At 42.6% G+C, this 23,111-nt stretch overlaps 1 protein-coding gene across 1 annotated transcript; it reads left to right on the top strand.

The window, feature by feature from the left end:
• Window positions 1-657: 657 nt before the first annotated feature.
• On the top strand, window positions 658-22,754 carry LOC119433786 (peptidyl-alpha-hydroxyglycine alpha-amidating lyase 1). Its single transcript, XM_037701046.2, has 8 exons — window positions 658-903; window positions 5,164-5,297; window positions 7,696-7,809; window positions 9,793-9,865; window positions 11,471-11,672; window positions 15,607-15,798; window positions 16,301-16,407; window positions 18,653-22,754. Exons 1-8 carry the CDS (start codon window positions 823-825, stop codon window positions 18,752-18,754), a joined length of 1,005 nt encoding a protein of 334 aa, XP_037556974.1. The 5' UTR covers window positions 658-822; the 3' UTR covers window positions 18,755-22,754.
• Window positions 22,755-23,111: the final 357 nt, after the last annotated feature.

Here is a 23,111-nt window from a genome sequence, read left to right as displayed (position 1 = left end):
AAGGTACGCACACCTGGAAATCAAGGAGGTTTAAAATGTTATTTTTTTAACCTCCTTGCTGGAAGTCGGAAGGTACGCACGCCAGACATCTATTTCAACATCAGTACCTTTTTGCCGTGCTGTCCGCCTCGCGACGTTGGTCGTCTTGCAGGGCGACCCCCGTGCGCTTGGCGTTTTGAGCACGATGTTCATTCACAGGTGGTGTCCAAAACCCGACGTCTATGACGAGTTTCTGGCTCCTAAAACCTTTTTCATCGCGTTCAACCAGCAAAAGTATGGCCTTCAAGATCCGCACTTTAAATCCAGAGGCGCCATTCTGTGGAGCATGGATTTGGACACCACTTGGACGCCACCACCGCTTTAGACACCGGGAGTGCTTTTACGACGTCTATGGGTGCTTATAGACGACAAAACAATCCTTTTTCTTTCTCCATCGTGCCCTGGACCTGCAAAGTGAAGGATAATATAATTGTACACATATCATCTGCAGCCATGCATGCGATGTAATGCCGATTGCAGCGCCACAGTTGCGAGGGCGACAGGCGGATGCACAGGCCACTAGCCGTGTTGCGCTCGCTCAGCTTGGTACACTATTTGTGATAGGGTATGGCGTCATCAAGGCGTACGAATGACGTCGCCGCCGTTGTCACGTGACCCGCAACAGATCCATCCGCAATAAACGCAATCCATCAGCAGCAGTCACGGTAGCTGTCACATCTGTCGTTGGCGTCGCGGTGCCAAACGCTTAAAGCGACGCGGGCATGTCTTTAACAAGCCCGTGACCGAGTTCACTGGAAGCCGCCGGTCGTCTGAGCAGTCGACATGGTGTATTCGTGGGCAGCCATCGCCTGCCTGTTGCTCGTTGGCGCTGCCGGCTGGCGCGCGCCTCCCGCTCATAGACAGGTGAGCGTCGCGCAGCTCATGACGTACCGAGCTTTTCCATCCCAAAAGACGCATACACAGCGCACAGAGTGAAAACGCAGCTCGTGCACTGCAACATTTGAAATAGTGACAGCGTACGACTGCGTTTTAAATAGAGCCATACACTAAGTGTAGCCGTAACTGCATGTACCTTTCTCGCACACATCGGATTCAGAGATTGAAGTTTGATTATCTAGCCCAACGGACCGCGTTGAGGACACAGTTTATTTATAGCGCCGTTAACGCAAGCTCGCCACCTTCTAAATGTCTATTTGAAGGCTCGATGCTTACCACTTGTTCGCCTGACAGGGATATGGGACACGTTCGGGCTGTCGACGAATATCACTCAGATCGGCATTTGATACGTCGCCTTTTATCAGTAAGTCTTTGGAGGATGAGTGAAACGTTCTCGACTAGTTTATTTCCGAGCAAACGAGCCGCCATGCGGTCCTGTGCGCACAGTAGGGACTTAACATATGGAATATTCCCACCGTGCGCGGGAATCAGCCAATAAGACACATCTTATGCTGAGATTGATATGACAATGAAGTTAAAGTCGTGGTGTGGAATTAAAGATACGCGAAGGATAACTTCATTGACAGCTTATCATTTACTCTTTACGGAGGTGGCCGAATTTGCCCATTCAAGCCGTTGCTTTGACATTTGCGTTTTGCTGATACTTCACTGCAAGACTTGGTTGTGATGCGGAGTAAGCACCCGATGGTTCGAATTATTACTGCCGTATACGGCAGTTATTGATATGACAGTGAAGTTGAAAATGTGGTATGGAATTAAAGATACGCGAAGCATAACTTAATTGATAGCTATTCATTAACTCTTTACGGAGCTGGCCGAATTTGCCTATTCAGGCCTCTCTAATCGTTGCTTTGACATTTGCGTTTCGTTGATACTTCACTGCAAGACTCCCGTGTGATGTGGAGTAAGCACCCGATGGTTGGAATTATGACCGCCATATACGGCAACTTGACGAGAAACGGCAGCACATTAGTAGCAAGAGTACAGTCATGCACCTGCATCGCAGGCAATAAATCTACATTGAAGGTCCCGAGTTAATTCCGGCTGTATTCCCACTGCAGTATTAATTAACCGTGAATTGTAGTTGAATTAATTGTTATTGACTGAAAATACTCTATTCAGTTTCAAGTCACTTAAACGATATACTAATCGTTACATCTGAATCATGCAATCTTTACACTGCTCAGTAGACTTGAATTTTCCTAAATTCATATGGTTAAAAGGAGACTTGGACATTAACTACTCCAATTAAGCCTCTATTGTTTTTGCAGGAATGCCCAACAACGTAAAAAAAAGCCCTTATGGCGCCAATTATTTCTGTCCACTGAAACATTTTGTTGCACCGCATTTCTTAATTGTATCTACAGAATCATGAAAAGCATGCATCAATAAAACAGATGAAAAATCAGCGATTTCTCGCCGTGTTGATTTGCAGCAACACCCCCTTTAAAACAAGGGGGCGTTGCTGTAGTATCACACTTATCTCCTTCAGCAAACACAACAGTGTATGTGCATCTGCTAGCATGCTGTCCTCTTGTTCCGTTACTGTCATTGCTGTGGTGCCCCCAATAATTGATAATTCGAAACAGTCCCTTTATCATGTACAAGCTCCTCAGTTGTCTGCGTGCCTAATTGTGCACAGTACATTACATGCATGTGTCAATGAATGTAAGCCTGATTTCATTTTTTACCAAACGGTCTCCATGCAAACTTCTTATTTCATGTTGCTTAGGAATAATGAAATATTCAATATTCGATTCGATATTTGGGAACCAGTAGTATAATGTTTAGGGGATGTAGGCTCCGTGGTGAGAACTCTACAGGATTTCCAGATAGGGAAAAAACAAGTATTTCATATCTAGCGTACTTGGAAAGCACCTATCTAGCCACCTGAAAAAAATATGCTTTATGTAAAAGATTCTGAAAAGCGATGAAAGAAGTGAACCCACTACATAACGACAAACTATCACTGAGAACAAACACCCAGCCGTCTGCCTTGTTTTACTATAACAATTTACATATATTATTCAAACCTGCAATCAGAAGTGTTCCAAGGTGTATGCGAGACGTTATAAATGTGATTATTTTCATCAGTGGTTTCGTTTTTCATGCACTGTAGCTACCTTGGTGTGCAGATCGAATTGTGTGCAGAACACCTGAAGAAGATAATATATTTAGGCACGCACAAAGGATGCCATGTTGACTCCTCGTTGGTAATGGGTACCTTGGTAGTGTTATAAACGTTTTTCTTCATCAATAGTTACCCAATCATAGACAATGCCATGTCAAGACAGAAGAGAGCTTTATTGGCTTATTCTGTTAAATTAGGCCAACGACAAAATCAGCGATTTCTCACCGTGTTGATTTGCATCAACGCCCCCTAAGGTAATCGAGTGAGCCTCACTGCCTTCCAATTTTTCTTTCTCCCATTCCTTCAATACAATCAGTTGCCAAATGTGACATTGTCAACCAGTTAGCTAATGCAGCGTCAGAAAAGTGCTACACGCAGCAAACTTAATGGCCCCGCCCCCCCAAAAAAATACCCATTCATAACAGAACCACGATTTCAAATATGTAAACATTAATTGCTCATTACTTCTCATGCTCTTTAAAAGATTCCTGTGTTCTTGAGCCATTCTAGGTATGTAGCATAATCAAATTGCATGAAGGGCCACAAACCTAGGAATACAAACAGAAAATACGGTCAGTAGCGCATGCTATCACCTTGCCTTGATCTTTCTACCTTTTTCTTGCATATTTACTGTAATTTTACCACATAGCTAACAAGCTAATGAAGAATGTTAAAACGAATTGTATAAGTGCACAAGAATGTCATAAGCCACACTTTAAAAAAATTCAGGGCACATGGAATAGCATTTTGAGCTTCAATTTGTTATATTATACACAATATGCCTGATTAAATATTGATGCATATGAGTAAAGGGGGAGGGGGAATTGAACAATACTTTAGCACACTATAGGCTGTGAGTGCAGTTAGCAGCAAAATTATCTGTTTCCTATTCGATTTGCCATGGCATTCACAGCAGAACATTATACTTAACCAAAAAGTTTAGATAATTGGCCTTGGCTAATTAATTTTCATAAGTCATGCATCTCCTGATTATGATTATTCTAGAGGAACAGGTTTAAGTGCGTGTAAGTCTGCACTTTAGGCTAGTGTTTCGTTGTATAGAACAGCTGGCAGGAAATATGTTGTAGGTAAAAGTATGTACCATATGCATTATATTATCCTTTTCCTTGAGTTGAACAAAAAATATCATAGTCTTCTATTTTATGGCACTTCTTGTCAAATTTTTATAGGGTGTGACAATGACGTGCAACCACTGTTTTATTGATGGGCAGCATTTGATTATATCAGTTAAACACTGTGACTGACATTTTATGCAGACTGCCCGTCCTTAAATTGGGCTTGGAAATCTCTTCCGAGACTTGCTGAGCTGGTGCAATAATTTGTTTTTTGAGGAGAAAGGCATTCACGAAAATTACGCTGCTCTCTTAATTGGGTCCTTGACTTTTATCGTGAAGGGAACAGCTATTTGTTACGCTGACTTATCCTCAAATTACCTATATCAATATCATGTGCCAAAAATGAATGATGAGTTGCAATTGTTGCTAACAAAAAACAAAGAAACAAAAACAGGCAAGTTTGCTTTGGAAAGCTTATGGAGGGTTGCTCTGACCCGCCTATCTCGTATAACACAAACATCCAGAAGAAAGCCTAATCTGTAAGCCATACTCCTTGCATCATTGCTTCTCACAAGCTATTTCTTAGCCTGCTATGCTCATTATCTTCCACCTCTTTCTTTGCTACACTCATCAGTCTGTGTATTGTCATAGTGCTGTGTTGTCTTCATGTACAGGTACTGAAATTTTGTGCTTTTGTAGGCATCTGAAATAGAATGTTTCATTATTTCTCCTATTTCTTATTGTCATCATTACTCATGATGTCCGCCCTTTGGTAATGACATAGTATCAGGAACACTGTGGCATCATGGTAATGTTAATTTGGTTCAGTTGTATTCTTGTTACAATTTGCAGCACTTCAGGCATATGTATTTTTTCACAGGCCTGCTGATTTAAGCAGCTGTGTATGCCATTGGCTAGGTCAGCCCAACTGCACAGTTCATACTCATACCAGGAATATGTAACAAGCATCGCTGTTTTTATTGTTGCAAACTCTCTCAGCATTCGTTGCCATGGGAGGATTCCAACTGGCAGCTAGCCAATCGCAGTCTGTTGGGCCAAGTGGCAGGTGTTGCCGTCGACAACCAGGGCCAGCTGTACATCTTTCACCGTGGCCCGGTCGTCTGGGACCAGACGTGAGCGAGGCCAGAAGGGCCATCACTTCTTTTCATTGCAACCTAATCAAGGTCATTGCACAATAATGATCCACTTATGGTAAAAGTAGGCAGAAATGAATCTCCAACACCTTCATATCTAAAATATAGGGCAGCCATGTTGACTCTAACACACTCCAAGAAGACTGATACTGCATCTCCGCTGGTATACATATGTGATGTGCCAGATTAGCAAAACATCGAATTTCAAGGCCGGAGTGATAGCAGAGTGTGTGTGTCAGTCTCCTCGTACGTGCAGTGGTTGCGCATGGCGAAGTCAGGCATTTCCTGGATCTCACAGGATCGAGTTGTTGCAGATTAACAAAACTTAACTGCAACAGTCAGTCTACCTCTGTTTTTAAGTTCTTGCCATTGGTCACTGTAAATGTTTAATTTATTTAATAGTCGTTTAATAGTCGAATTAGGCTCTTGCATGAAAACAGGCCAACTAACTAACTTTCCATCAACTTTACCAGTCGTGTTGGCTGATGTGAGGTGTGGGGTTGACTTTGCTTATAATTAATGTTTGTGGTGCAGCAAGCATTTAGCCATGACAGCCCAGCCACACAGCACAGCTAAGAAGGCTATAGACAAACTAGATTAAACGAACACAGCGTATTAATTGTGTGTCCAAATCTCACCCAACTGATCCTGCACCACTGGTGGACATTCAGCTCAGTCCTGACCGCTTTAGCATGGTCTCACTGCATTTTCGAGGAGTGTTCAATTCAAGTCAAACCCAGACTTTTTATTTTTCAAGATTATGAAACATGTTTAGATGCATGCAAGTGATCTCATTCCTCGAGGTATTCCCCTTTTAAACTGATACACTTATCCCAGCATTTCTGCAGCGCATGGATGCCAGCAGCATAGAAAGATTTCTCCTTGTGCTGTAGCCATGAAAGGACAGCCTACTTCACTTAATCATCACTGCTGCGGCCTCCAGGATAGTCGCTTGGAGCGAGGTCGCAGCTGTACGGGGGATGTGACAGAAAAGGAAATGGTGCAGTTGAATTGAATGCTAGAAGATAAAAATGAAAGCCACACATTAACTTTCTGAATTTTGTGCTGAAACCCCCAGCACTTAACGTCAGTGTGATGTCACGGATGTCTATGCATTTTCTCATATCTGGGTCGTTGCAGTGCAGTAAAGTTTCTCAAAGTTGCTCAGTTATGTCTTTGGCTTCCTTTAGAATACAATATAGTAGTACATCTTTACTGATGAAACATTTGCTACACCCAAGTAAATGCCGTAAAAATTCATGATGTTACAGTCAACTCGTGCAAAAACCCATTTTTCATCTTTGCACCTTTTCTGGCTTATTAAACCTCCTCTGACTGTAAGAGTAGCTTTCTTGGTATTGTAGAAGCATAACTTACTAATGCAGCCCAACTTATTGTTTAATAAGAGTACTGTTTTGCTTTACAAAGTTATTTTATGCCCTTCTGTAAAAATTTCTTATCTCAATATTGCATACCCACTACGATCAATCACCTCGAAAATGCAAGTTTTGCTGGACACTCGTACTAATTACGGCTTAGTTTTCTTTTCATATGCTGCATCACAGCTTTGGAATAAATTAACTGACAGATTTGACATCACAACAGTTATTTATCAGTTAGAAAACTAACTTTCACTCTTTCATGCTTGCATCACTCAATCAATCAAAATGCAGTATATTTGTACTGTCGCAAAAAAAAATGTTTCTGTTCTTTGCATTCACACGCTCTTATGTTTATATAAAAGCATATAACATGGGGACTCTCCTTACAACTCCTATGAGAGTTACGGGGCCCCACCTTTATATAAAACCTAATGTGTAACACTTTATGCATTTAAAGAAACCTAGATGGTCAATATTAATCCAGAATCCGGCCATAATATGTCAACTTGCTGAGTCTCATTGATTGTTGTTCCAGTTTTCAGCACTATGACTTGTCAAACAATATGGCCCCTCACACTGCCCACTGCTAGTGCCCAGGCTAGCACAGTTGCTATAGCAACTATACTCCTGTGAGGCAGCAATTCCAGGTTTCGACCCTGAATGAGGATGATGAGCTTCGTTTCTATGGCTGGGTTCATATAGGTTTATTTTGTAGCATTATGCTGCTACATTCATCTGTATTGGAACTTCAGTTGTTTCAGAATTTATACAGTGGGGCTTAAGTGCTACCTGTCAGTTACAAATTTAGAGATTTCAATAAACTTGTTTTTAAATAAAATTTCTTGTCCTTGTGTGCATTTATGTGAACGCACCATCATGCTGTTGTCTATATGTCGCGAGTTGTTGAATTTTTACGTTTTGTGTTACCTTTGGATTACCCTGTAATATGCTTACAGTTATTTAAAGGCTGTCACTTCTCTTTCTCATGCATGCAGCTCATTCACGGCTGGCCACGTATACCGACACCAAGATGCTGTGATCAAGGAGCCGACCATCTGCGTGGTGGACCCACAGTCGGGTGGCCTGCTTCAACACTGGGGACAGAACATGTGAGCTATGCCACTCCTCCTATCCCCTTCAGGTGCTGCGTGCACAATTGTGCAGGCCAAGGTAGCGCATCAAATGCAAGAGCGCTGATGAAAACAATGATACTTAAAATGTGTCACATACATCTGGAAACACTTCTGCTTAAACCTGTGCTGCAGGTTTGAATAATGTGTACACAGTGTTTGAGTAAAACGAGTTGTAAAGTAGACAGCTGAGTGTGTGCTCTCGGTGTCAGTGTGTCATATCCTTGAAATCAAGAATTGGACAGAAACCCGTCTGGTCCCCGGGAACATATATGACCACAATTAAAACGGACACCGACCACAAAAGCTTTTAATCTTTCGTGGTCGGTCATATTTCTTTCAGTGTTTCTCACAATGATTTGTATTATATATATTTTCTAGTGGCTGCATAGGTGCTTTCCAAGTAACGAAACCGATGTTTGGGCGAATTGCTTTAGCTTCATCTAGGGTAAACAGAGCAACACTGACACGGACAAGAGCTAATGGAAGCGACAGGACAGGCGCTGAGCTCGCAACTCGGAAGTTTATTAAAATGAAAACAAATTTATTTGCACAAGCACGTCACGTGAACACTCTCAACATGATACAAGAAGTGTGAAACGATTTCCGGGTGCATGCTCACACAAACCTGACGTCAAGATTAACTGCACAAAGATCAGGCCTGATTCTACAAAGTGCTGTAGAGAAAATTCAATTCATCGCACGATAATGACACCAAAGGATGGCTGATGCACAAATATTCTTCTTTCCTTAACTTTATCCGTGTCTGCATTGCACTGTTTACCCAAGATGTGCTTTTGAAGTATGTTAGACATTAAATATAGTTGATGTTCTCATCTATGACATTCCTGTGGAGAGGTTGCGCATCAAGATCACATTTTGTAAGCTTCACAAACGCTCACTGAAGAATAAAAAATGTTATATTTCTTGTGCAGCTGTATGATTTTCATGATTCTGAAGATGCAAGAGATGTGGTGAAACCAAGTTTTCAATGAACAGAATAAGGCGACACCTAAAGGGTCTATACTCTGTCTGACCAAATCCGTGCAGGACATTTAAAGGTACAGATTTTGTCTCCCACTGAGTAACAAAAACCAGGAATCAGACTTGTCCATGCACTGTCTCGTTTTGCTTGTAATGAACCATTCATCCATCTGGGATGCTGCTGCTGCTCGGAACAATGTCACAGGCCCTGGCCACCACGGCCACGTTCCAATTGAGGTAGAATGCAAACAACACTCATGTACTTAGATTTAGGTGCTTGTTAAAAAGAAAATGCCAGGTGGTACAAAATAATACTGAGCCCCCCATCTCAGGTGGTGTGTTACTTCGGGGCATTAATCCTCACAAATTAATTTGATTTTGAACCTTTCGTTTAGCTGGTATCACACGTTAGTTTGATAGAAGCTTCACCTGTGAAGCTTCAGTCTTATTGATTGTACTGATTGTACAATTCTGTTTTCTGTATTGTGAAAGGTTAAACTGAGGAGAATAAAATGGATTTTTACGACTACATTACAAAAACAGCAGCAGTAATGTGGTTCAACATATTCTTAGATGCTGAGGCAGGGCAACAATACAATCAGCAAAAGAACAAAGCAACACACAGAATTTTGTGCACATTCTCACGCCCTTTATTAACGTTTTCACCCTCTTGTTGCCCATGTTGTTGTCATGCCTTGGCTACTGGAAACATGTTGTGGAACATATCCTGACTGTGTGGCAGTGAAAAACAAAACAGTGAAGTAAAATTCAACTGAAGGAAAACATGATGTCCCTAAGTGTGCATGCATTCCGAACGAATATTGCCTCTTAGTGTTTGAATTCATGCCAATAGTACATGAGAGCATGCAACATGCAATAATTCATATTTTATCAATTCCTAGTCACTGGAGGTCTGCTTTGAATACTTGCAGTACGACCCGGTTCCTAAAAATACTATCTGTGCAACCGTGCACGCAGGTTCTACATGCCACACAGCATTCATGTTGACCCGGACGACAATGTGTGGACAACGGATGTGGCATTACATCAGGTGAGAGTCCACTTCAGCACAAGAAAACCAGCCCTGCACAAATTTGCACGGAGGATGAACATTGAACAAATTGTGTTGTTGGGCAAGTTGGTTCATAATACGGAATAAATTAAAAGAGCACAAGAAAGGCAGGGACAGCACAGGACAGGGAAGGGGAAAAAAAAAGCCACAGACAGCAGAATGTTTGTGCTGATCCCTGTCCTATCCGTTTTTCGCACTCCTTTAATTTATTCCGAGAATGAAGAATAACCAGTGGAAAAGTGGGCATTGACCAAACTGTGTAGCATGAAGCTGAAGCGTGAAGAAACCCGCACGGTCTCCTCGAATAGGACAGCTTTGTGAGTGGCTGAAAATTAATTTGGGTCCAGGAATGGGGCCTCACAACTCTGCCTTTCCAGCGCAGCAGTCACTCTACCAACTGCTAGCCAGGAGTCGGTTAGTATGCACAGAGCAGCTGCGAGGTCGAATGAGTCAATCGACTACTTAAAGCACGGAAACACTGAATGACAAAACATATCGTGGTTGCCAGCAGGTTCCACATCCGCCACCATGATCATGAGTGGCACCGGCTAACATCTCCCAAAGCTAGGTTTAGTACACGTACACAAATACCCCAGAAATTGGATGGCCTGCTCAATTGCTGCTCAGTTGATAAAAAGATCACACGTGTCATGCAGAATTTGTCTGCTCAGCTCCCACTCGTAGCAAGCTTTCTTTTCTTCCACCTTATTTCTCTTTTCCTTTATTAGTAATGTAAAGGCTACTGAAAATTTAACCTACATTCCTAATTTGTTCTACATTTTAGTTAAAACAGAGTTAACTTTCACTGCGCTTTTCATGGCTTCATTGTTTGTTGGGCTTTTATATAATCATTACTAAAAATTTAGCCTCTCAGTTCCCGAGTTCTCTCAGACAAGGTGGAGGGATATTCATGAAATGGCAGTTCAGTTGCATTCATTTGATTGCAACATAAAGCTTCAACAGCTTCATGCATTTACAATCTAAAGGGTGCCACCTTTTACTTTCACTTCAACGTGTCAGTAGAAATGACCGAGAGTGCTTTCTTTTCTGCAACCAATTTTATTTAAACCTTTTGGGTGCCGCAATACTGCTCACACGTGGATGTCTTCTAATCTCACAACCTAACGCATGATGTCAATCAATTTTCACACTGAGAAGTAATTGTGCTACTGAGTTTGAATTTCTGTGAAAAATCAAACATTGCTTTTTTAAAACGCTTACCCCAAGGTTTGTACTTGAACGAAGGTTCATATTAGCAGTTTAGCACATTGAAAATGGCAGTGCTTTGCTTGGGCTGAAACCAAGATGGCTTGTGCGAGACCAGTCTTATGGTGCATGCGTTCTTCTTTATTGTCTGAGCCGCATTTAGTGTCATGTCACTGTGAGCCCACATGCACGTATACATGAACTGTGCTTTGAAAACTTTTCCGCACTGTATCAATAGTGCACAGTTTACAGGCACTAGCCAATCGAACCTTTGTCACAGGTGGGCACCAATAAAATTCGGAAGCGTTTCGTGGCATATGATGGTTTGATTGAGCAGGATTCCAGCCTTGTGTGAAAGCCTGTCATTCGACTGTGCAGGTTTTCAGGTTCGGGTCGTCAGGCCCTCCACTGGTGTTGGGCCGCGCCTTCGAGCCAGGTGGTGGCAGAAAACATTTCTGCAAGCCGACGGGTGTTGCCTTGGGTCCTTCGGGGCGCATCTTTGTTAGCGACGGCTACTGCAACCACCGTATTGCCGTATTCACCCGGGACGGCGCCCACCTCACCGACATCGGGCTCCAAGGTAGCCTCGCATTCTTCATTCTTGAAACCTCTGCCCTTCTAAATAAAGTACCTACATTTCGAGCACTCAACAATCAGGCTAACTCTCTAACATCTCATTTTGCTAGAACTGACACATTGAACTATTCGTATTTTCCGCGCACGGTTTCAGTTTGGAACGAATTAATCCAGGCATTTTCCTAGTCTCTGTTACCACGCCAAAGTAGCACTGTTGCACCCTTTCACACCTCTGTTATTGTAGCACTATTACGGCACTGTATAAAAACAGATTCCGTTGTGGTTCTGTATTCATTTGTATTGTATTATAATACTATTACACTGATCTCGAAACAGATTCCATTGTTGTTATTTTGTATTTTATTATATCTGTTATTACACTAATCTCAAAACAGTTTCTGTTGTCGATTTTTGTATTATGTCTGTATTTTTGAAACTGCCCACCTGCTTGGGGCCATGAGTCAGCAGTACGTAATAAAAAAATAAAAAATAAAGTGAGAATTTAAGTCAATGTAATTTTTCTGCTTTCCTACTCTGCCATATTTAAAGACAGTTTTTGTTTTGCATTTATTGATTCTGATAAAGCTCTCATGCTGCTTTGTTCTCTCACAACACATGTCTTCAAAGAAACACCAAAGGCAGACATTGACTCAACCTAGATTGTTAATGTTACTCTTTCAGAAAGCTCACATTGTTTGTTTTATGCCAAGTAGTGCCAGGGTGATGAGTTGCAGAGAAAATTGTGATTGAAGAAGCCAGGCAAATGTGGTTTCCCCACTTTAAAGAGCAGGCAACAAACAGCGTATTACTTGCATAGCTGCACTGGTGATAATATAGGTTGCGCTCTGATGGCTGTTGCTGGCTAATTTGAGTGAAAGGCTTGCAGAGAGAGGGCACTGCACTCCCACAAAAAAGCGCCAATATATAGCCACATGAGGAGGTAGTGCGAGTGAGGTTTTGTGTTACAATAAAACTTGCCAAACAACATTTTCCTTCATGTTGAAATTCAATGTAATCAAATTCTGTTACTATCAGTGGTTGACTACAATTTGCGAGTTATGAAGTGGGTTGTGTTTACTCATGGGTGCCAATACTGTATATCCACAGGGTGCCAGCTGTGTCTTGTTGTCATTTTCTTATCTCTGGAATCTCTCTATTTGGTAAAGATGGTGCTTCAGTTATTCACATCGGTTATTCACATCAGTGATTCACATTCAGCTCAGCCTTACTCTGGTGTGAGTGAATTTGCCTTTAGTATACGATTAGCTATCTTAAGGATGCATTGTGTCAATGAAAGAACACAGAAGAGGTAACCTTGAGGGCTCAACTCCTGAATTCTGCTGCTGTAAAGGCAACAATTCCTGCTCCATTATCTGCCGAAAGTATTGCCAAGTAGGGCTGCTTTGAAAATCTAATGACATGCCTATAGCCAGCACACAGATAAATCACAGATGCAAGCATGTTCATACCCTCTAAAGGGGCACTAAACTCAAATATATTACGTATAGGTAAATTGATAAATTAGTGTTTAAAGGTGCCGAAGTAACACTTTTACCTAGAACAGAGCTTTTGTAAGCAACAGAATTGTCAATGTGAAACTGGATTGACCCCCACCACTCTGAAGATATAGTATCATATGCCCAGAATGTGACATGCGCCTCATCTATATCTGTTTAATAGTAGTCAATCACTGATAGTGAAAAAGGTAATCACATTGCATTTTAATGTAACGTAAAGTGTTGTTGGCTCAGTTTTCTTCTATCTCTCTAGAGGAGAACTTACTGGTGCTATCTTTTCACTGTTATATTGGCACCACTCTGTGTAGGCACTTGATAATGATGATTTACAGGCATCCCCTTTGAAAAAGGGTGGTGACCTAGCCTGCTTGAGGTAATTAGGTAATCTATACATGCTTATAAATCTAGCATTTTGCCTATCTTTAATCTTTTCTCACTCTTAAAACCTCTCTATCTACCTTGTACGGCTACCTATGCCTGTAATGAATGCGGTCCTATCAATCTCTTCCCTGCTCTTTTTCCACCAATACTCTAAGCGTCTCTTGCTTATCTCTACTGCTGCCTGGTTAATGCGTCCATCTGCTTTGAATCCCAGCGTGGAAGGTGGGCGTCACCTATGCGTCTCGCTGGGTGAATACGTTCAGCATTCCATGAGGATGTACTGAGTTGTCTCCGGATTTTTGCTGCAGCAGACACATGTCTCAACTTGTTGCAAATATTTGCTCCGGTATGTTTTTGTACTTGGGCAACCTGTTCGGGCCTTGTGGGAATGCAGCGCCCTCTGTATGTGGACCTCTGGCTAAGAGCAGGTAGTAGCACCCACCGGCAAGTTCACCAGCACAACAACATCAATAGACCCTGTTTGTTGGGGCCAATTTGAATTGTGAAACAATTGTGCAGCCCCTCTGCGCGCAATTTCCTCTGCACTAAAGTCTTTTATTGGCATGAAACAAACACTGTGAGCTTTCTAGAAGGGTAGTCCTCCAAAGTATAAAGTATTTTATTTTAATGTTAACAGAATTTTTTTAGAAATAGCCTGTGGCAAATGCTACAATTCTATTCTTTGATGTGGATTGCTTGAATAGGTGAACATAAATCGCAAAAGAAATCAGACTGTGCACTCAACTAATTAAAAAATGTACTGTAAGTAAGTTTTTTAGGTGATTACGTTGCGGAAAATATTTCAGTTAGATACCAATTGCGGCCGGAAATTTCACCAGGCTTTTGTACTTACCATGAATTGTCAGGATGACACCAGTTTCAAGATATTCACTTCAAAATTGTGTGACGAAATGCACTGGCATTTCACTTACTTTTGGGCTGCAGTGCATGAAACTGCGTTTGGTTAAAAGAAATTTTGCAGCCATAAATCCAGCGGAGCACTACGTAATGCAAAGCATTGTTGCTTGGTAGGAGTAGGGCACTCACAAAACATGGTAATTTTCTGAAGCGAAACATACACCACAGGTTGCAAAGATTAAGTTTTTATATTACATGGCATGGTCAGAGATGATGATTATGTACAATTTTACATTGTTAAGAATATGTACATATATAGGTGCATGCATCGCTCGACATAACTGGTAAATTAATATCCGTCAGTTCATTAATTGTTTTTTTGACTGTGTCTTGACCGGTAACCTCACTGGTGGTGGATTCACCGGTCAAGGTGGATCAAGCCCAATGTTCGTCATTGCCGACATTAATGCACACTTGTAGAAGAACCCAGGTGCGCTATGCCCAGACTCCGAGAGCAGATGAGTCAAGCAATAAGGGATTGCACATTGTTTCATCGGCACTATACCGGGTCTGAAGGTCACATTGAGCACTATCTGGGCATTTGATGACAGCTGTGCACTCCATACGCAGGCACAGATCATGGTTTGAGACGCTGTGTTCGACTGCACCGCCTTCGGGGTCGGCGCACGAAAACAGTCAGATATCAGGCATAAAAAAAACGCTCTGCATTCGACAAGAATGCTTCATGTTAAAAGTAGAATAACAGTGCACTTTTACAGGAAATTTGATGACACATATCTCAAAACCACTGTCATCCTCAGAATTTGTTCCAAATCGATATGCCTTGCAAGCTTACCGGCTACAATTTGTAAACTACAGTAGTGGTGTAAAGTAATTAGTAAACAGTTAATTAGTAATATTTCTTTAATTAGTCAATTAAGCATGTTGTTTCCCATGGACGCAGTGTCCGCATTTTCTAGTAGTATGGTTAAATTATTAGAATTGTGCTACCTGCCACAGGCAATTTTTAAAATTCTGTTAAACTAAAAGAAGAAGCACCTGGCAGGTTTATTCAGTGTTTGCCTTCAGCATTCCTTTAGTATGCATCTTCAGTGTATCTCCTTTCTTTTTTAATATATTTCAGTGTGTTTCATATTTAAGCTTTGTTCATGATGCTAGCAGAGCGTATGCTGGTGCCACACGGTGTGGCCTACGTGCCCACCATGAACGTGGTGTGTGTGGCGGACCGCGAGCGGCGCCGGGTGCTGTGCTACTGGGCGGGCGCACGAGGTCCACGACCGGGTCGCGACCTGGGTGACCTTGTGCTTGCCTATGGGGAGCCCCTGCAGCGCGTGTATGGCATTGCTGCCAGAGGTAGGTCTCACAGTAACGTTCCTACCTAGGCCAGTCTGTCAGCTCGTTTTTAAGAGGAAGCTTTAGCTTGTGGAGTTCTCCACGTAAGGCAACCTTGGCCGCATTTCTTAAACAGGGTTACAGCAGACAAGCGATGGCTGCAGCCAGCTCAGATGCTAGCAGTTGCAGCAGAAGTATTAGCAGTGGTAGAAAATGCAGTACTAGTAGTAGTAGTAGTTGTTGTTGTAGAGCAGCAGTAATAGTAGTAGTAGTATTAGTAGCAGTAGCTGCAGCAGCAACAGCAATCCCTGTGGTAACGGCATATGATGCCTACTCTGGGGAATTGGCCAAGAGTGAGATAGTACAAATAAATAAAATTAAAATAGTGTCAAAAACCAGAGTGCCTCAAACCAGTTTTTGAAATATGCTGGCAGTTTTTGAAAATGCTGGCATTGACGGACAGAACCCTTTGCTCTGCTTCCACTCCTGCCACCCTATCTCCTCTAATTAATGTCCACTGTAGGACACACCCTGTACGGCGTGCAGTCCTTGGCCCCCAACCAGTCATCAGCATTCCGACTGGAGCTGGAGCCGGGTGCCAGCCCAGAGAGCTTCTCTCCCGGATCAGTGGTGAGCGCTGTTCTTCACCTACAGTTTGATAAACAACAGTTCACAATAACTTTGTTTCTCATTTTTTTACCCATTTGCACAGCACCTTGCACTGCTAAATATATGTGCTGTCAATCACAATCAGCATTGTGCAGGCATAGCTGTTATTGTCACGCCTTTGCAATGCTTGTTGAGTCTTAGGTTCCATAGCGACCATCATCAGAACTGACTGTTATGCCAATTTGTCAGTTCCATGAGCTTGGGGGGCCAGCAGGTATGAGTGGCTTGAAGAGTAGGAATTCGTGCCATATGCTTAATTGGTCCACGGTTCTGTCTTTAACGACCGCTATAATAAAGTCACATATTTTAATCGTAACCGCGCCTAGCAGTCAACAACACTTTCTGCAGACAAAAAACAGATTGATACAAACTGAAATGGCAAGAATTTTCACTGGAGACAAAATAGGCACGATCAACTGTTCGAAAGTTATTTCGCAATTACTGTTTTTCAAAGTGGCAAATAATGAAGAAGAGAAGTGTCAACACAGTTGTTTGTCCTTTTTGTCCACACAACTTCCACTTGTTTATTAAAAACATGCAGACTGTCTACGTTATCCACTGAGTGCCAATAAACCGAGCTCTCACCGTCTTCGTCACCTGCTCATACGTTCTTTCACTGCACCACTTGGCGCCCAAGCACCTTGAAGTATTTTTGTCTTGGTCCGCCTCCCTCGGCCACTTTGCCCAACATCCTGAAACATCACATTCCTGTTACACTATGTTGCTAAGTGAAGCCTTTCCTTCATGCTCGCCAGAAAGAAGCTTTTAAGTTGGATGTAGGCGACATGGTGTTTACCGAAAAACAAGCCTCAAAACACCTTATGTAGTACAAGTGTGACCTGGACAAAACCAAATTGCTTTCCTGCAGAAAGAAGCAGCCTGGCAACAAGGAGGGGAAAGTTGTTGTCAATGATTGATGGAGTTCTGTGTTCCAGAGAAACACAGGAGTTATGACAGATGCCATAGTGGGGGACTTGGGATCCATTCTGACCACATGAAACACTTGCTGATGGAAAGTGCAATGATTCACACAGCACAAAAGAAGAGGCCTATACACATGCAGAGCGCACCACTTGCAACTGAAACACTTATTTCCAGGTCTGTGCAATAAGCACGAGAGTACAATCAAAGGGGGAATAATAAACAAAAATTACCCACAGCTACCAAGCCGTGCCTTGTCACATGACCCTTCAGCTGCATGTGAAAAAAAGATGTGGAGGTCGTGATGTCGCCTTCAATGTTGTGAGGCTCGAACTGGGGAAGCGGTGGGTCGAACTGCATACGTGACGGAGGCAGTGTGGCTTCAATGCTTCAAGGTGGTCCAAAGTGTTTGCATCACAGAGGTCACAGTTCCGTACGTGCAACATACCTGTGAGTCTGGTGTTGTGGTTGTCGTCATGGCTGCTTGCTTGATGAGGGAGCCACATCTGGTGATGAGAAAGACTTCGAGCTCATCGTTTAACCAGTCACCTGGCTCCGGCAGTTTTTTGCTAAGACTGATGGGCAAGCACTTGACAGTGAGGTGGCCCTTGTCTTACTGTGCGCTGACCCGGCAGAGGAAGAAGTGGGCCTCCAGCTGGAGGAACCAGACCACTGGGTTGCTCCCGTATAAAGACGGTGGCAGTGCCAGCCACAGGTTGTCTTCATTAGGAGCCCAGAGTGCAGTTGTCATAGTGGTCCACGTCCAAGGTCACCAATATGTGCATGTCACCACTGAAGGAGACCACATCTATTAAGGCGCAAGCCTTATATGTCTCATCATTCAGTCCACCTTCAAAGTCCTTGAGCGAAAACGCATCGACGACACGAGAGGTACAAAAATTATCAGCAATGGCTCATACCCACGTAAGCAAGCAAAATGGATGATAAAGGGAATTAAGATGGATGTTAAAGCGAATTAAGATGGATGATAAAGCAAATTATGAGAGATGACTAAGCAAAGTAGACTAAGCAAATTAAGGGGGATGACTAAGCGAATTAAGAGGGATGACTAAGTGAAGTAGACTAAGCGAATTTTCAAGTTTCCGAACAAATTTAGCCCACCCTACAGGTGACCAGGAGGATCTGTGCAAATTAAAAAAAAATGCTTATCCTAGCATGATAAAAGAAAGAAAGAGAGAGAACCCCGTGTTCTAAGGCATCCAACACAGCAAACAAACTTGCGCTCTGTTAAGTCTTAAATACGCTGTCTTTTTCCTCCATGCAGCCCATGGTGCAGCCGCATGCCATTGCCCTCACTCCTGATGGTCAGTCACTCTACGTGGCTGACCTGGACAGCCCGCGGAAGGTGTTCAAGTTCCATGTCTGAGCTCCCAGCCCTCCTGTACTCACAATTGCTGCACGGCGCACATTACAGCGACAGGGGGGGTGCTCAGTCCTCCCCATCCTGACTGGGCACAGCAGAGCTGTAGGGTCACAACAGAGCTGTGAGCTGACAGTTTCCTAACAGTGTCACGCAACTGCCTGACGATGAGCCATCGAAGAGCGAGCAGCCATGGTGAAGCACCACATGCATCATGCCAAAGGCTTCACTCGCACTAGCTAGTCGTCTTTTCTTCCACTTTCATTTCACTCCTTTCCCTTTGTGAGGAATACGAAGATAAAGCACAACTTAACCCTCCCTTATATTCTACTGAACAGCTTCATATACCAGCTCTGTATACAGTTGTATTGTTCGCACAAACTGTGATTGCAGATTTACTTTCGTCATCCCAAAGTACGAGTACACACCTACATATTTACAAAATACAGTCCAATTTCGAGATTGGATATTATGAAGCATAAATATCCAATATCCAGCACTTGTCTTCATCCCACCTTTATTATTGTCCTTTGTCTCATTTTGCGCTGTTTAAACAAGAAGTAAATATAAAGTGTCTTTCGCCAGTATCAGCATGTAATGAATATGTACGTATAATGAATATTGGATATAACGAAGGGATTTTTGGGTTTTATGAGACTTCATTATGAAGAGATTTGACTGACCATTCCTAGTCACTTGAACTGGCAGATTTTTTTTTTTCATGGGACACAAGCCAAGCCATTAATGTGTTGTTTGTCTACGAAGATTTATGTCTTAACGGGTTGAAGGAGTCACAAGAACATAAACCCCCGTATTCATAAAACGTTCTTCCACTCGGCACTCCACCTCGACTCACGAAAGTAGAGGGTAGTGCCGCCCCTCGACAGGAATGGTCATTGCGCTTCTATAACACTCCCCAGCAATTCAAAAGTGTACATTCTTCAGTCAAGGGGTGGCACTGTGCTCAACTCAGCGGAGTGGAGGAAGAGTTTCAAACCGAGGATCGTTTGAGAATACGGGAGGTTAGACTTGAGTAGGTGAGCAAAGGAAGGCCATAGTCAAGAGCCAACGTTTCAATAACAGAGGCAGTATTCTTGAGCAATCACTTTCGGGGATACGATCATTTTCACGAGATTCCGTGTGACTCGGCACCAGATGCGTCGAAGGATTTGGCCGACAGTGTTCCTGGCACTGCGCAAAGATAGTGAGCTTGGCATGGTGCCAGCAACGCTGTAGGCCATATATGCTGACACGTCCGTGCCGACTCGCGCGAATTCTCACAAAAGTGATTGCCATAGATTATTACCCCCGACTTTCCCCGACAAAGACAGACCTCCTTGTCGAAATGTTGGCTCTGGGCTGAGGCTTCCGTTGTTCACACACTGCGGATCAAATTGCATCTATATGTTTGTTTTTACATGCTCTTTTGTCAGCGTGTTGCATCTGATCTCGTCATCATCACAGCCAGATAGACAATTGGCTGTGAAATGTTTGTCACTGTTGTCAGCTTTAAGCCTTGCGTGAGAGGAGTATGTACTTATGTTTCCTTGAAACTGTGTCACAAGCAGCGGACGACTCCCTCTTTTTTTGCCTGTGATACCTGCGCTTATGGTTTGTGGAGGCAGACATTTTTAGCCAGTTCTACACGCTATACATCTTTGTGGCCCAGAAAAGGTTGTTCCGCTAAATGGTTTAATGCTGTCGTTAATAATATTCAGTCTCACTTTTCTATATGTACAAGAGCTACGGAAACACTACAGTATTCATCGTGTTATAGCAATTTGTGTCGTCTTGTGTCAGCATTACAAGCGGTATGTTGCAACACATTGAAGAGAGACTAAACAAAGATATAGTAGGTTAGCCACAATTTGCAGATTATGCTTTCTTGTGTTATGGATAAGTCAGTCTTATTAATGGAGGCACAAGAACAATCTTTAAGTTCCTGAACCAGCTCTCTCTGACATAGTTTCGATTGCATCATTCAAAAGTGAACAAGGGCACTACCTTCAGTAACCAGCCGAGACCTGGCGGGACAACATTCCTTCATAAACCAGGTCAAATTGGTCGCTGAGGCCAGTGGGGCCCTGACTAAAGGGGCTCTGACCATTCCACCAAAATCCTTCTGAACAATAAAAGTTCTCTCTCTCGGTGAACAAACTCCCTGAACAAAGAGAGCCTAGATACGGTTCCACTTCGAAATTGTATCTTGTAAGGCCAAATAAGTCCAAATAGTTTTCAAATAACCTAATAGTTTAAACTGAACCCTTGTTTTTTCTTCAAGCATCCTTTTTAATTTATTTGTATCAGTCACTTTGCCTTTTCGGGAATATCCCACATATTACACAAGCAGTGTCCCAGAAAGAAGTTTATTTCATTCAGTAACTATCACTCACTTTGTTCACACATATCAGACACTCCAGCACCAGTATCAATTACCTAAGTACCCATGCTAGGAGCCTACTTTGAAACGGGCAGCTGTCTAAGTGACCCGGCTAAACTAACTTTTGCAATTTTACATTGGGTTATGAGGTGCAACACGCCTTGTATGAACTGCTGTGATGTCGCGGAGCATAGTGCCAGTCCGAAGAAGTAAACTACATTTAATGTTTCATGTTTTGTGTATACGTGAAGCTGTACATTGACTCTACCAACCAAATCGGTGAAAGTGTTTGGATTACTGTAGCCGCCTGTTCATGTTTGGCTGTGAAATCTTGTTTTGGAGGCGCTTGTACCAACGGTGAAAGTGGGGGCCGTATTCTCAGTCGGTCACTTTTAAGGATACAATCACATCTGCAAGATCTTGCTTGACTTGTACTGGACAAGTCGGCATCGGTGGGCGACAGCATTGCTTGCACACTGCCAAGCACACCATCTTGACACAGTGCCAAGAATTCTGTTGCCCATAGGTGCCGACTTTTCGGGTGCCGAGTTCTCAGAAATGCGATTGCGTCCCAGAAAGTGATTGATCAAGAATACTGCCTTCAGTGCGAACAAGACTTTGAATCTGCATACTGTTTCTGCGGTGCAACAGCTGCCGGTGGAAAGTTCACAATCTGCATAGCTTTAAAGATGTTGATGGGCTTTTCAGTTCATGTTGTTGTCTTAAGAGGAAGCTTTAGCTCTCGGGCCCAACTCCGGTGCCTCCTACTTAAATACACGCAAAATGCAGACACCTTTTCTGGATAACCATTGGGCCGATTTTAATTAAATTTGTTGGATTTGAGAAAGTTAAATTCTAGCGACTGTTGGAAGTGGAATTTCGACTTAGGGCTTGAATTTTTTTAAGGAATTTTCAAAAATTGCCAAGTTTGAAAAAAAAATAGAAGCACGAAGTTTAGAAATCTGTAGCTCGGCACCAGATATCGCAGTTCTGTAAATTGCATCCATTAGAGCTTCCAGAGTGGACATATTTGATATGTAAATTTATATCACATGAATTTGTTACATCGGTTACAAGGGTCTTGCAAAAGCTCTACTCGCATATTAGCGGTTTACTTTAGAGCCATGTATAATGTATCGATTTTGTCCGCTTTAGATGCAATAATGGGTGCAGTTTACAGAATTGATATCATTTTTCATTGCCGAGGTAAAGAGTTGTAAACTTGATAGTTTTGGTTTCTGAAAGTTTGCGATTTTTGCCATTTATTAAAAAATTTACGACCTAAATCAAAAATTCGCAACCAACAGCCACTAGATTTTAACTTTTGCTTTTAAATGCAACAAACCTCATCAAATTTTGTGCACTGGTTGCCTCCTTTCTCCTTTCCCATGTACTATTTAGATGGGAGCCCCCAAGCTAAAGCTTCCTTTTAAGGGCTTTTCGTTCACGTTGTTGTTGTCTTAACCATGCTGCAATTCTTGTGTTCATGTAGTGATCTCCATGCTGTTGTCCTCGCAGCCTTCTTTAGTCACATGCTGCCCACCCGTTGCGATGCATGTATACCCATGCCACACGATTAAACGTGTCACACCAAAGAAACTCTGCTGCCTTGCGTCCACGCCAGAATGCTTCGTCTTCTCAGAAGCCAGTTCAGCTGAAATACAAGCACCTTTGTGCACGGCTTCTGAATGCGCTAAAAGGGAACCACCCATCTCTACCATTCTACGGTACAGCCACAGTGATATTTGTAGCCTTCTTGACTTGACTAAGCAATTTAAAACAGTTCAACTTTAATGATAGTATTATTTTGTCCCATTTTGGTCAGCATACTTGCTGACCAAAAGTACTAGCTGACCAGGCTTGCTAAAACTGCATACTAAAACGAACTGTAATGGAATCGTGTAACACTAATATTGCTTAAATCTTTGCGACCAACTACCCATATCCCATTATTACCATACTATCCCAAACACCCTCAGCAGC

Source organism: Dermacentor silvarum, chromosome 11 (genome assembly GCF_013339745.2).
Source record: "Dermacentor silvarum isolate Dsil-2018 chromosome 11, BIME_Dsil_1.4, whole genome shotgun sequence".
Taxonomy (NCBI): Eukaryota; Metazoa; Arthropoda; class Arachnida; order Ixodida; family Ixodidae; genus Dermacentor; species Dermacentor silvarum.
This window is presented reverse-complemented; position numbering and strand designations above follow the sequence as displayed.

Excerpts from the sequence above, each read along its gene's own strand:
- LOC119433786 (XM_037701046.2), top strand. The coding sequence starts at position 823 with ATGGTGTATTCGTGGGCAGCCATCGCCTGCCTGTTGCTCGTTGGCGCT. Across the intron at positions 904-5,163 it reads CGCCTCCCGCTCATAGACAG|CATTCGTTGCCATGGGAGGA; the intron begins GTGAGCGTCGCG and ends AAACTCTCTCAG. Across the intron at positions 11,673-15,606 it reads CACCGACATCGGGCTCCAAG|AGCGTATGCTGGTGCCACAC; the intron begins GTAGCCTCGCAT and ends TGATGCTAGCAG.